Source organism: Gopherus flavomarginatus, chromosome 3 (genome assembly GCF_025201925.1).
Source record: "Gopherus flavomarginatus isolate rGopFla2 chromosome 3, rGopFla2.mat.asm, whole genome shotgun sequence".
Classification (NCBI taxonomy): domain Eukaryota; kingdom Metazoa; phylum Chordata; order Testudines; family Testudinidae; genus Gopherus; species Gopherus flavomarginatus.
The window spans coordinates 38,471,473-38,487,263 of NC_066619.1; the positions used below are offsets into that span (position 1 = coordinate 38,471,473).

The following is a 15,791-nucleotide window of genomic DNA, read 5'->3' on the forward strand; positions in this document are numbered from 1 at the left end:
GCTGCTGCACTGCAGAGAACTCACAACTCCAATGCTGCCACCATGTTTCAGTAACAAACAGTGGAGCTGAATGCAGGTTAAGTTGAACAAGTGAAACTTTATTAAACCCTATGCTCTGCTCTGTCCATGTGGCTGAATTGCTTTCAGCATAACTTTAACCATTCCTTGTTCCCCAGTGTCCTGTCAATAACATCCCCTGCAGGGAATAGGGCCCCTCTAACTCCAGTTGCACTGATCATGATTCACTCAGGAAGGGAGTTCTAGAATGGGGAGAGGGGTCCCTAAACAGGGAAGACTTTAGCCCCAAAATTATTTAGGTAAACCAACAAAATGGAGAGGAAAGATAACATGGAAGATTTTAAATGCCACGAAGGTCGGTGGAAGCCATTCAAGTACCTCAAGCCAAGGCTATTAAGAGGTTTTACATATAGAATCAGCAAGTTCTTCTATGAATTCATTGGCTTACTGGCAACTAGTTCAGATTGTGGTGGGCAGGCATTACCATTCTTTTGACACAATGGCTATATCAATGAAAATATAAATAGCAGAATTTTAATGCAATAGAAAGGGTTGTGAATGTCTTATTTGTAGAACTTGAACATACTGGGTTATCCCAATGTGTATAAAATAATGAATAATGGTGTAGGTTACACATGGCAATCCTATGCATACTATATTGCTCCTGTCATGATACAATTCCCCACTCTGAACCTTAGTGTCCAAAAGATGGGGTATCAGCATGAATTCCTCTAAGCTCAATTACCAGCTTAGAACCCGTAGCGCTGACACCAACCAGGAATTCCAGTGCCTGGTACACTTTGGTCCCCAAAAGCAGCAAAGAATCCTGTGGCACCTTATAGACTAACAGACGTTTTGGAGCATGAGCTTTCGTGGGTGCATCTGAAGAAGTGGGTATTCACCCACGAAAGCTCATGCTCCAAAACGTCTGTTAATCTATAAGGTGCCACAGGATTCTTTGCTGCTTTTACAGATCCAGACTAACACGGCTACCCCTCTGATACTCTGGTCCCCACAAAACCTTGCCCGGGGACCCCCAAGACCCAGACCCTCTGGATCTTAACACAAGGAAAGTAAACCCTTTCCCTCACCGTTGCCTCTCCCAGGCTTCCCCTCCCTGGGTTACCCTGGAAGATCACTGTGTGATTCAAACTCCTTGAATCACAAAACAGAGAAGACAATTCACCTTCCTCCCTCCTTCTCTTTCCCCCTCCCAGACTCTTCCTGAGAGAAAGTAATCCTGGTACAGAGAGAAATCAGCCTCTCTCTCCCTCTTCCCTCCTTTCTCTCCACCAATTCCCTGGTGAATCCAGACCCAGTCCCCTGGAGTCTCACCAGAATAAAAAAACAATTAGGTTCTTAAACAAGAAAAGCTTTTAATTAAAGAAAGAAAAAACAGTAAAAATTATCTTTGTAAATTAAAAAAAAAATGGAATAGGTACAGGGTCTTTCAGCTATAGACACTGGGAACACCCTCCCAGCCTAAGCATACAAGTAGAAATTAAAATCTTTTCAGCAAAATACCAATTTGAACTCCTTCCAACCAAATACACATTTGCAAATAAAGAAAATAACCATAAGCCTAACTCGCTTTATCTACCTAGTACTCACAAGTCTGAACTTATAAGAGCCTGTATTGGAGAGATTGGAGAGAAACCTGGTTGCACGTCTGATCCCTCTGAGCCCCCAGAGTGAACAACAACGTAAACTAACAGCACAGCACAAAAACTTCCCTCCCTCAAGATTTGAAAGTATCCTGTCCTCTGATTGGTCCTCTGGTCAGGTGACAGCCACACTTACTGAACTTGTTAACCCTTTACAGTCAAAGAGATATAAAGTACTTCTGTGCTATTAACTTTTCTTATCTGTTTATGACAGCTCCATACTATAAAAAGTTATAAATGGGAATATTCTATAAAATCTATGAATGAAATATTTGTGCTATGATAGCTAGCCCAATTAATTTGCGGCACTACTGAGGATTTTTCAGTTTGTTTTTTATTTACATGTAAGACTGAATGCCTTTCTATATTGGAATGCACAGGAAAGAACCTCTGTGTGATAAGATAAAGGACTACGATATTAGTGTGTGCTGTGATTGTCTGTATTTTTTAGAATTCCTGTTGCTTAAGTCAAAGCTGTTCATGTCTATTGTCTCAGTGGATGGTGATGCACTTCAAGGACAAATGACATCTCAAGAATCACAGAGGTAGCCTAATTTTAGTTCACATGAAACTGAAGAGCTTGTGCAAATAATGACCAGGCACCACTTCCTCATGCTTGGAGCTGGGCCACTGAAAAGGGATTTAATGAAGAAGAAAAGAGAATAGGACAGCAAGGTAGCCATGGAATACCTCAGCTGTTCTTGGGAGATTTCAAACACAAATTCTGGTATCTCTTAATTCCTAGGGGACTGTCAGAGACCGCCTAAACAGAATCATCCTTATCTCTAATATGGATCACCATTAAATGGGTGGGATTTTCAGATGTGCACAGGATCAGTCCATTTCTGTTCCCACTCATTACAATAGGAGCAGAGATAGGTCCATGCTGATTTTGAAAATCACATGTCAGGGCCAGATAAAAAATGTGGGACAGCTGTAGAAACTATTAAAAAATGTTTACTTCAGAAAGAGCTTGTTTTTCCCAATCTCACAGAGTCTTAAAAATCAAGGCATATTTAAATATTTGTATGGCAAATTACTGGATTTACTGCGAATTAATATACAAAAGTCCTGTTTGTATCATATATTGCATAAAGTAACATTTGATAATGATATAAGCAAAAAACTTATTTTAAAGCATAGGTATAAGGGGACAGAATTACCACTGTTAATGTAGCATGTAAATTCCTTATTTGGAATGGGGTCTTTTCATTTCTTCAGAACCAACTGACCTCACTCCCACTTGTTTGAGGCCACCTGAAAAGCACATGACAGTTCTTTTGATGCTAAATGGAACTTGCAGACTACTGAGTCCTACCCCAGAAGAGAACTTATTGGAATGTTACGCAGGTTCTTACTCACTGTAGTGAGAAGAGATTATATGTGCAGGGAGAAGACGGGTAGGGACTTCTTTGTAGGAGAGGAATTATAGATGTTAGAGGGGGAGCAATAGCCCTGCCCAAGACTTTCCTGATGGAGCTTGAATGAACTGAGTCCCTACCCATCTCCAAAAGATAATACAGACCCTGGGTTTAAAAAGTCAATAAACAGGGGGATTAAAAATGCTGTAGAACAGCATTTCTCAAACTGGGGCCCGTGGACATCTAGGGGTCTGTGAGGGCACCCCAGAGGGTCCGCTAGCCTCACTGATCAACTCCTCCCACTCCCTCTCAGCGCCTCCTGCATGCGGGGGAACAACTGCATGCAGAAGGCACTGGGAGGGAGGAGGAGGACCGGGGACAGGGCGCACTCGGGGAAGGAGGCGGACTCACATCCTGGGCTGCTGGACCTACTGATCAATTCTTTCCCCTCCCTCCCATCGCCTCCTGCATGCTGGGGAATGGGGACAGGGCGTGCTCGGGGAGGGGTGGAAAGAGGCAGGGCCTTGGGGGAAAGGGGTGGAGTGGGGGCAGGGCCTGGGGCAGAGCGTAGGGCTAGGGGGTCCACAAAAAATTTTAAATCAAAATGGGGGTCCTCAGATTGCTAACATTTGAGAACCACTGCTGTAGAATATAATGCTGTCTGCAAAAAAGGAGAGGAGAGCACTGAGTGGCTCCATTGCCTGGAATACGTACATATACTTTACAAGTGAATGTCTCGCAGAAAGAGCTACAGTTCTGCTAATTCAGCTGACTGAATCTGTGGTATTTATCACAGAAATTTTGCCTTGCATTATATCACCCAAGAGAGAATCTATTATTTGTGATACTATATAGTTAATGTTAAGAACCACTCCAAATTTCTATAATACTTGGGCTTTTATCTTCAAAGTGCTATAAAAATAGCTGGAGAACTCATGGGAGGTAAAAAAGCATTTTCCCCATTTAACAGATGTGGAAACTGAGATAGAAAAGTTAACTGACTTGCCCCAAACTAAAGAAGAAACAGATATCTGAAATGGGATTGGAACTCTGGTTTCCCAAGATCCTTGTCCTGTATTAATGCATTATACTAAGTGATATGAAAATATATCCAATATATATTGTGTAATGTTATAATTAGGAAGGGACCAGTTTCAAACATAGAATGCAAATTACACCAGGAACACATATTATGTTTTGTTAAGATTTTTACTGTGTATTTATGCCAATTAATTTGCATTTAAGTCAATACACACATTAGTTAACCAATGAAAGGAGAATTAATCTTATAATAAATGGAAGATGATAATTTTATGATCTGCAGACTTTTGGAGCCTTATTATAGTCCAGTACTGACATAAGATTATACTTTTAAAAGATCTGGGAACAGAACTACCTATTTAGATTTTAAATCAAAAGGTGCTATTATAAAATTCTTAAAGTACTGTTTCAGGGCAACAAAATGTAAATAAAATTACTGTGAATGATTGACATACATGAACACATACTTGCCACTGCAGACTGTTCTAAGAGTTACAAATAAAGAAGTGACAGAAGATCTTCAGTGGCAAGTGCTCTCCACGTAGTCTACAAGAATATTAATGGTTACTAAGGGTTTTCTGACTGGAATAAAAAATGTCAGTGCAGAGTAATATTTTTTACTAGGTACTGTAATGCTCACCACACATCAAAACTGTACAAATAAGGCTATAATTCCATCAAGGGAAGTTGATCAACCACTCCAGCTTCTGGTGGCTTATCATGTGAATCGTGTGATTGAACTACAGCCTAATGATGTACACTTGCGTTATATTATTCCTTAAATTAGTCTGATTTTCAGAGATGTACCATTCATTTGCAAAGGGATTCATCTCTCTGGAAAATATGCTTTTGTGCCCTCTAGTGTTCAAAATCATGAAGACCATTTAGTATACAAATTCACACAGTGGTTACTTCTAAAATATGAAACAGTTAACTGAATTCCTAATTTCTTTCTTTATTTTTAACAGAAATCATGAGGTTTCCCCACCTACTGGACATGGGAAGAAGGGCAAAAGGAAGATTTTGCCCCTCTACTTTTCCCCCTCCAATTCCCCTAACATCAAGCTTTGAATTAGAGAAAAGCCTCTTATTACATCTGGCATCTTAAAATAATTCAGAGTGTTCACTTGCCAGCACCTTTGGTAAATGGCATCACAAGTATCTACCAAGGCAGAATTTCTTTTGGAATATCCAGTTTTACTAATTCTGGTCTGGGATTTTTATAAGAATAATCCACCAGGATAGTCAAGCATTTTCTGCCCCCCTTACAAAACATCATTTCAAAGGCAGATTCCATTCCCATAGCCTTGGATCCCAACAAACTTTCTGAAATCAGTTTTTAAGATGATTGGAAAATGCACTGTAAAACAACTACCTTGATTGTTTAGAGAAGCTTCTGAACATCATTCCAAATAGCCATTTAATATAAACTCCTGCAGTCCTTTCTAACTTCTTGTACATACATTGAGTGTTCTTTTGTATTTATTTTTCTCTGTAGATCAGGTGAATAGATATGCTCGCTAAAAGATGTACTGCTTCTAGGCTACTCAATGCTAACAATATCTGAAACGCAGAGCTTTTTTCAGCCATTTCCCCCCAGATTATACTGAACTGAGATTTACATGGACTATATATATTGAACAGGATAGACTTCATATGAAACACCCAAGGAACTTGTTCCTTGTTCAGACAGGGGAAAATACTACATGATTGCACATTATTATTGTCTGACAATGAACTCATACAAATGCTTCTCATTGATTAAATTTTAAGAAAAAAATTAAAACAAACATTTTCACATAAATCATCAATATGCTTCACAGGAATCATTACTATTGTTGGTTTTTATGGTATAACAAATTTATTTTTTACCATGCTACAGAAGAGGATGGATTTGTGCACAAAGTGATTAATATCGTACAGTCTACCCTTATGTGACTATACAATGCAACTGCCTTAATATTTACCCAATATTATATTATACAATAGGAACACAGGCCTAGACAAGACAATATATATTAAGGCGGACAATGCCAAAAATATGTTCATGCTGTATTACTCATTTTTTAAAAAGTGATTCAAAGTCATCTTTAATTTACAAAAATGTAAGATTCAAAAACAATTTAAAGAAAATACATGTCATACCTGTCTTCTGTTAAAATGGGATAAATAGGTTTTGAACTTACCTGAAAAAAAGGAAATACTGATTAAAATCATTTGCTATGTATTTTATCCAGAATGTTTAATAGCTTATTCTTCAGTAATATGAACTAAAACCATCTTTTTGTATACACTTTACAGTCAGGCTATTGTGGAAAGAGCAACATACAACTTTTGTTCTCTGATAAGATAGTATTACAGCAAATTCATTATTATAGGAAACTTTAAAACAAAATAAATGATTAAACCAAATTCACTGCTGGGTTATGCGCCCAAATGCATAGAAATGGAATGTTGTTTACCATAGGCTCAGATTGTGATGTACACTTCCTGAATCATACCATTCATTTGAATGCAAACATGTACCTTTCACAGAAGTTAGTAAACACCCCATGTACACTTCTGCAGGTAGCACATGTAAATAAAATCATTTTTCAATCTTCAGTACATCAAATGTTCCCTGTATGTATCTGGATCCAGCCATGTACACAATAATTGGTACTTTTGTACCTGTGTAGTACATATAGTTCCAAGTTATTGCAGATGTATGTTTTACACCAATATTGGTACAGTAGTTTGAGCTAAGTAACATGTTTGCAGACATAGTAAATACCCCATCATAAGGCCCCTTCATAGAATATATCTGAATAGTCTAATATATTCATTATATTTATTTTTATTTAGGAGGGAGTATTGCCTACATGTACAGTGAGAGTGTTGTCTACAATGTTACAATGCAGCTCAGCAGTAGAAGCCTCTATTTCCCACTTTATCACTAACTCACTGTCTGACTTTGAGGCAGCTCATTCTCTTTGCCTCAGCAGATTTATCTGTAAAATGGATATGATATAAACTTACTGTACCTCATAGTGGAATTGCGAACTTTAATTTTGTGTGTGTAAAGTGTTTGAAATCCTAGAATGAATGAGGCCATGTAGAACATTTAATAAAGAATATTATATCCAACAAAACTGACAGTTTTTTTTTCAGGTTTCAAATAATAATACTTTGAATGGAATATTGCACAAATTATATCTTCTTCCAAGCCTCTAATTTTTCCAATTTTAACGAATTAATAGTTCTTAAATAATACTAAACTTAAATGTCCCATAATATATCTAAGAAAAAGAGCAGCATTGCATGCAAGATGAACCATGGTTTTACTAGAAACTAGTGGGCTATTCAATAAAAGTTGTGCTGCATAATTTTCAGTATACATAGAACTATGGCAGGGTTGTCAAGACATTGATCTACTTATGAAACCAAATGAACTACTCAGATTATTTTTTTTTTAGCGAAGTACATTTTTAGCCCTCATAGTTGCCAAAATCACCTTCCAAACATGAAGTAGTTGTAAACTAATGCAATGTTGTCTTCCTTAGTCTTCAGACAGTCTGAAATACTAACTCAGGTCTGAACTACCCTGCCCTCATTAATGTTATTGGGATGCAGGGCCGGCTCCAGGCACCAGCTAAGGAAGCAGGTGCTTGGGGTGGCCAATACAAAAGGGTGGCACTCCATCTGCTATTGGGGCAGCACATCTGGGTCTTCGGTGGGAATTCGGCAGTGGGTCCCTCAGTCCCTCTCTTCCTCTTTGAGCTGCCACCAAAGTGGAAGATAGGAAATGAAGGACCCACCGCCGAACTGCCGCCTAAGAATGGAGTGGTGCGATTGAGCGGTCATCGATAGGATTTTTTTTTTCCCCGCCACTTGGGGCGGCAGAAATCGTGGAGCCAGCCTTGTTGGGATGCCCACTGTAAAGTCAAATAATGACACTTAAATGGCAACATTAATATTTCATTGCTTAGCTTTTTATCTGATGGGGAAGCTGAATGGGGAAGGATGTGGGAACAGGGAGCTCCTGCAGGGAAAAAAATGTAGAGGAAGTAACAGGTCAGACACACAAAAAACACACCAGAGAAAGAGAAGAGGAAGGAAGAGAATCAATGGACAGAAACAGCTCTTTCCTTTTCTTTTCTTTCTCCTAAAGATGACCATATTTCTCCAGTGATTGATAATGAATGAGACAATAAATCACTGAACAAAAATAAATGATAACGAGTAAAAAATATTACATAAACCCTATAGCTAAAGTTTTAAAAGTGCCTAAGGTCCAGATAGGGTGACCAGGCAGCAAGTGTGAAAAATTGGGACGGGGGTGGGAGGTAATAGGAGCCTATATAAGAAAAAGACCCATAAATCGGGACTGTCCCTATAAAATCAGGACAACTGGTCACCCCTAGGTCCAGATCCTCAAAGGTATTAAGGTGCATAACTTCCATTGATTTCAATGGGAGTTAAGCACCTAAAATATTTGAGGATCTTTGCCTAAGTTTCATCATCAAAAATGGCAATCGTGCAAACCTGCCACTGAACTCAGTGAGGGTTCCACTGTGTGCACTTAGTGTTAAACCAGTTACAGGAGTTTTATATTAGAGATGACTCCAAGCTGCAAAGTTGGATTCAGGAGTGCTGAGAACCAGGGTTCTAGTGAGGCGAAATATCATCATACCAACAAGCACCAGCTGTGATACTTGTATCTGAATTCCTCCCCCTCAACATTCAAGTTTGCTCAGAACCATAAGGTTTGTTTGGACCCATCTCTAATTTATGACTCACATACCAATGACTCATATCATTCACACCCATATCATTCACATCTAGCAAGGATTACACAAGGTTTTATTTATAAATTTAATTAAGTTCTTAATTACAGTCCTTACACTCCAGATCAATATACTTTTGTTGGTACTACCAATTAGAGTATCATTTTTCCTATTTAGTTCTTTAAAAAAATTATGACATGTTTAATTAAGAAACAGAACTCAAATTCTCCAATAGCTATTTCATGGCATAAAAATTAGCTCTACATGCTGTACCTCAGCAGTACTTTATTTACTTGTGTATGCTGTGTAACAGAGAGTAAATTTGTCCATTAGATGTTTCTGCCTATATACTACCTGCCTTCCTAAATGTAAAAGGTGAACGTGTAGTCTGTGCTTAACGCTTCACAAACCCTTGTATCCTCAAAGGCATTAAATTATTTCATCAAACATGTCTGGTTCTTTTAAAATATTCCAAACTTGAAGTCTGAACTAGGAGAATTTTAGTCTTCTCCTCCTCCTCCTCCTCTTTAAATTTTAATTCAAAGTATTCCAAAGGAGAAATTTTAGACAGCACAGAAATAGCCTGTTCACTCAAAAGTAGGCCCTTCCTATTAGCCTGTTGTTCAAAAATGAATCTGAACTGAATGTAGGAGAAAGGGAGAGGGAGACGGAGAGAGACCAGAAATCGGCTACATTAGGAAAAAAGGGTCTCAAAATGATAGGTTTCAGAGTAGCAGCCGTGTTAGTCTGTATCAGCAAAAAGAACAGGAGTACTTGTGGCACCTTAGAGACTAACAAATTTATTTCAGCATCTGTCATGTAGTTCTTGTTCTCTTACTAAGGATCAGGAATGACTAGCTAAGACCAACAAGAGAATCAAAGCTCTAGGCCAAATGTGAAAAAGGCTAATATCCTGGGATGTATTAACAGGACTGTTGTATGTAAGACATGGGAGGCAAGTGTCCCGCTCTACTTGGCACAGCTGAGGCCTCAGCTGTTGTACTTTATAGGAAAGATGTGGACAAACTGGAGAGAGGCCAGAGGAGAGCAACAAACTGAAGCGTTTAGAAAACCTGACCTATGAGGAAAGGTTGGAAAAAATTGCCATGTTCAGTCTCGAGAAACGAATACTGAGGTGGGACATAACAGTCTTCAAATATTTTACAGGCTGTTATAAAAAGGACAATAATCAATTATTCTCCATGTCCTGCATACAGTGGATAAGAAGTACACCTCTACCCCGCTATAACACTGTCCTCAGGAGCCAACAAATCTTACCGCATTATAGGTGAAACCATGTTATACTGAACTTGCTTTGATCTGCCGGAGTGCGTAGCCCTGCCCCCCCCCCTCGAGTGCTGCTTTACCGTGTTATATCCGAATTCGTGTTATATTGGGTTGTGTTATATCAGGGTAGAGGTGTAATGGGCTTAATCTGCAGCAAGAGAGATTTAAGTTAGATATTGGGGGAAACTTTCTAGTTATCAGGGCAATTAAGTTTCCAAGGGAAGTTGTGGAATCCCCATCACTGCAGGTTTTTAAGAACTGGTTGGACAAATATTTGCCAGGGTTTGTCCAGGTTTATTTGGTATTGCATCAGCACAGGAGCCTGGACTGAATGACCTCTCGAGTCCCTTCCAGTCCTATATTCTATGATTCTGTGGTTCACTTTCAGAGTACAGAATCCCATGCAAGGATGAGGTATTTCGAAGGTGAGGGGGAAGAAATATTTGGGAAAGACAGGCTTTCAAAGTTGCATGTTTGTGCCAGCATCTACTAAAGCATAGGTTTGCACAACCAAACTGGTTTTAATGAGCTTCCCTGGTGTCTGAAAAAATGCAACCACTCTCTTTTGGCAGCTACCAATGCCCTCAAATCCCCACTGTTCAAGAATTCTTTTTCTAGCAGATAAATGTCAACAGATATCATCAAGTGCAGCACAGTGGTCTTCCTGTAGGACACCCTGCAGTAGCCACAAATATGTAGCATTATGCAGCTTGCCCATTTAAATCCAATCTTATTGGCATTTATGCTGCAGTAAAAGAAACTGGCATGCTAACATGCAAAAGAGGGCAAAATGTCATCCCAGCAGGTTGCCATGAGCATGAATGGTTGAGAGATGCCTAGGCTATCATTGTCTTTGTAAAGGGCAAGATTCTGAGCCAAGAATGTTGCAATGTTTGCCAGCCCTGCTCTCTCTCACTTACAGTTAAAGGGACACACCAAGTAAGTTCTGAGTATAGCTGGTTGGAAACCAGAATTTTCTTTCCACAGGAAATTCTAGTAATTTGATTTTATTTATTTCAAATCAGAATGAAAAGCCAAAATTTCCCACAAAATGAAAATTCCAAACAATTTCAATTTACAACTGTTGAAGCATTTCAATACTGTCAAATTGCTTCATTTTGAGAAGATAAAAATGTTTCTTTTTAATGTCAAAACTTCATAATAGAGTATAAAATATTAAATATAGAGATATTAATATCTGAATACAATATAGACATTGAAACAAAATGAATCAGAATGATAAAACTGAAATCAAACATTTCAAATTTATTGAAAGAAAGTCAAATGATTGATTTTGACTTTTTCCAGTTGAAAATATTGAAAGATAAATTTCCACAAAATACATTTTCTGAGTGAAAACTGTTTTGTCAAAAAAAATCCACCCGTCTCTAGTTTTGAGTTCAAACAATTTGAAAACAAAATAACTTTCACAACTGTGTAAAATGAAGTTTTGATTTTGTTGAGTCAGTAGATGAAAATAAAATCAGAGCAGTTTCCACTCCCTGACATCACCACTATTATTTAACATTTACTTAGAAGATACTGCACTGGGATTTAGAAAATCTGTACTTATTGTCCAGTTCTGCCAGACACTTTGTGACTTTGAGGAAGTTACTGAGACCCTGATCTAATTGGATGGGTATTGATAGCTGGTTGGTTTATTTGCGAGGAGGAGGAGACCTTAACACCTCTTTCCCTCCACAAAAAAATATGGGCATTACATTTAGAAATAAAAGAAACACTGAGTTTGAACAAAAGCTTGTTTCTCTTACTTTATCAAAAGTGGACAATTTAAGGCTATGTCTATACTACAGACCTTACGGCGGCAAACCTGTACCGCTGCAGCTATGCCCTGTAAGGTCTTCTGTGTAGCCACTCTATGGGTGTGGGAGAGAGCTCTCTCGCTGGCAGAATTAAGACACGTCCAATGAGCTGCAGTAGTGCTGCCCACACCAGCACTTTTGTCAGTCGGGGGGTCTTTTCAGGCAACCCCACTCTTAAACCTTTACTTTAAAAAATATGAATAAAAAAATGACTTGCACATCCGCAAAAGTTCCAAATGATCTTCATCTGGGCTTCTTTACATGAATTAACTTTCTGACATCTGTAAACTGTAAATCATCAGTTTCGTCTTTGTGTATACGTATATCAGTTGAGCCATGATTGTTCCATTGTGGATCGAAGCCACTTTTTAACACAATGTAGAACAGCGAAACGAAGCTCACTTACAGTACTGGTTGCAGGTACCAGTGAAATAATTTTTATCAACCACTTTTGCAAGAAGCTAATGTTCAGTTTGGTCCAGTGACCTGAGATGTTTCTGAACTAACTTCAACAACCTTTCTTTAAGATGACAGCTGAAGATGAAATGAATATTCAGTTGATCATGGTTGAAATCAGAAGCATATACCTGAAGCACATCTTACAGAACAATGTAAGAACGGTCACACTGGGTCAGACCAATGGTCCATCTAGCCCAGCCTCCTGTCTTCTGACAGTGGCCAATTCCAGATGCTTCAGAGGGAATGAACAGAACAGGTAATCATTGAGCAATCCATCCTCTGTCATCCACTAACAGCTTCTGGCAAACAGAGGCTAGCAACACTCAGAGCATGGGGTTGCATCCCTGACCATCTTGGCTAATAGACATTGATGGACCTATACTCCATGAATTTATCTAGTTCTTTTTTTAAACCCTGTCATAGTTTTATGCTTCATAACATTTCCTGGCAATGAGTTCCACAGGTTGATCACGCAATGTGTGAAGAAGTACTTCCTTTTGTTTGTTTTAAACCTGCTGCCTATTAATTTAATTGGGTGAACCCTGGTTCCAGTGTTATGTGAAGGGGTAAATAACACCTCCTTATTCACCTTTTCTACACCATTCATGATTTTATAGACTTTTATCATAATGCCTCAATCTTTTTTCCAAGGTGAAAAGTCCTAGTCTTTTTAATTTCTCCTAACACAGAAGCTATTCCATACCCCTAATCATTTCTGTTGCCCTTCTGCATACCTTTTCTGATTCCAACTTATCTTATTTGAGATGGGTTGATCAGAACTGCAGAATCTTGAACTTGTATTTCTGTCACAATTGGAGTTATGAGGGGTCAAGTTTTTGAATAATTTTGTAGCCTCTCTGTTTGAAGTTGGATTGAATACTGGACATTGTAAACTTTGAAGTAGATGTACTTATACCATTTCTGTACTGAATTTGGGTAGCTAGGCTCAACTTTCTCTATCTGCATTTTCTTGGGAACTTTTTTCTTCCATGGAAGCTCAGTGATTCTGACTATCTCTAATTTAAAACTTCTTCTGGTGGATTAACTCCCAGAATAAATTATAGCTTTCCATCTGATTACAGAGATTGAAGTGAATGAAAAGTCATTTTCAGGATATTGGCCATTTGTTCCTGAAAAATCGGACACTTGCAGACTTTTTGACCTAGTTCAGTACCAAAGAGGAAGTTAAACTTTTCCCTTTGAGCTGTTATGGGAATGAAGATCGTAGGGTAAAAATCAGTGAACCAGAAGGGAATATCAAGAAGAGAATCCCTGACAGCACCCACTGTTCCTCAAAGGCATCCAAGGAGTCTGTGGACACTGCCCAGAAGAACTCTGCTTGGACATATGATTGAACCAGGGACTGGAAATATACCACATGGTCACAAAGCATCCCCCATCTAACTTACCCCTCCTTGCCTGGTGCATGGCCATCTTGGCCAGTTCCAGGAAGCATCAGGATTTGTGAGTCGCAGATGGCGTGGGGTGCCAAGATCAGGCGGTGTGGGGAAAAGTGCCGCCAGAACCGCAGTAAGAGGTTCTGAAGGAACTGGAAGAGGAGCGACCCTGATATACTCCACATAGATGTGTGCCATGGTCTCCCTTTCACCACAAAAGAAGCAGGTGTTGGGGTGGATTAGTGAACTGTGCCAGGTACATGCCTGTGCTCACGGCCCCATAAGAAGCGACCATCTGATATTCCTGGCAGGCTGTAGAACCAATCACCAGCTGATATCCCTCGTAGGTTGTGGAACAGGCAGGCCCATCAGGATTCATTGTCCTCCTTAGTATCAGGATCGGACATGAGGGAGAGGAGGTGAATAGTATGAAGCAGGAATGTATACAGATGTTTCCTTGGCGCAATTCAGAGGTGGAACAGCTGGATGGTATTTGGCCAACTCAGATTTTGTTTTGGGGGTGGCCAGGGAGGCTCACAGGGCAGGGGCCCAATGACAAATTCCAGAGGGCCAAGGGTGGCTGGGGAGTACCCTCCTCCAGGATCTGCTCAATGAAAGCAAGAAAAGCAGGAGGCAAGGCTGTCCTCACCTTCTTTGGATGTTGTGTAGTGAATGAGGCAGGGGATTGAGGAAGAGAAAGGATGGTCTCTGGGTTGGGAAGCTGAATGCAACTCTGGAGAACTGGATTCTATCCCTGCCTCTGCCACAGAGTTCCTATGTGATTCTAAGGAAGTTATTTAAAACAAACTTTTCACAGGTGGTCACTAATCGTGTTCTCCTCATTTTCTGGGTGCAGGTCCTGAGACCCTGGGTCTGATTTGCAGACATGCTGAACACTTATAGCTGCAATTCAAGTCAATGGAAACTATGCTTTGAACATATTAATGCCCACAACCTTATAACTACTATCAATTTCCTTGTAATTTTAAAGCTACAAGATGTTTCATTCTGCATTAAATAGCTGCACATGCATTAGCAATATTCCATGTTTCTGATAAGTACTTATAGATAAACCTACTATACACTGTGCACATGCCACAGTGTTGTTTTGAATACTGATGACTTATACATCTTTCAGCTAATGTTTTTCAGTAGCCAAAGCATCAACCACTCATTATGGCCAATGGACATAAACAGCTGAAACTTTATATTTTAATTGCCTATGTACAATCCCATCGGGGGAGAGGGAGTGAGTGCATTTTTATAAACCATGGGGAAAATCTAATATTTCCTCAACTTGTAACTCAAACAGCTAAAGGGATTTTCCTCAACCTTTCAAAAAACAAAATAAAACAAAAGCTCAGAATGAAAGAGAACAAGCATGGAAATCTACATTCCCAACAGTGAAATTTCTGGAAAGTTATGAATGTGAGAAACAAGTAGTTTTAATTGACTGTGTTTTGCAACTTTAACCATAGTAGTAACCAGTGATGTTGACTATAGTACATGGATACAAAATCCACATGTAGACACAGACTGGGTAAACATGACATCAAAAGTCTCCGTTCACGAAGGTTATAGTGAATTCTGTGACACCTAGCCAGCTTCACCTAACTACCAACCTTTTTACATCACATCCAACAATTACACACTGGTGTCACAAACTTAATCACAAGACTCAGTGTTTGAAGTAGAACTCTGCTTATTCTGAGAACCCAAACTTTTTTCTTTAGGAGCTTCTTGTAGCTAGAAACCAGTGCACAGCTACAAGCCAGCCTCTTCTTGCAGCAGCAGCACACTCTCTGCCAGTGATACTGGAACTGGGAGTGCTGCCGCACCCCTTGGCTTGAAGTAGTAATAACCACCACCAAATACATAGTTTCCATGGTTTCCATCATCAGCATCCCTACTATAAAAATTCTTCCAGCAACCCCACTCTCAGCACACTCTAGCCTCTGCAAGAGCTCACTGACAA

The 15,791-nt window shown here is 39.3% G+C and overlaps 1 protein-coding gene across 5 annotated transcripts in view; it reads right to left on the bottom strand.

The window, feature by feature from the left end:
• Nucleotides 1–15,791, bottom strand: part of PDE4D (phosphodiesterase 4D) — a 1,077,829-nt gene that overhangs the window by 346,321 nt on the left and 715,717 nt on the right. Inside the window, exon 2 of one of the 5 annotated variants that reach the window (XM_050946935.1) lies at nt 6,230–6,270. The exons of the other annotated variants lie outside the window; for them this stretch is intronic. Coding sequence (XP_050802892.1) covers nt 6,230–6,270 — 41 coding nt within the window. The remainder of the gene's footprint in view (nt 1–6,229; nt 6,271–15,791) is intronic. 5 annotated transcript variants of the gene reach the window in all.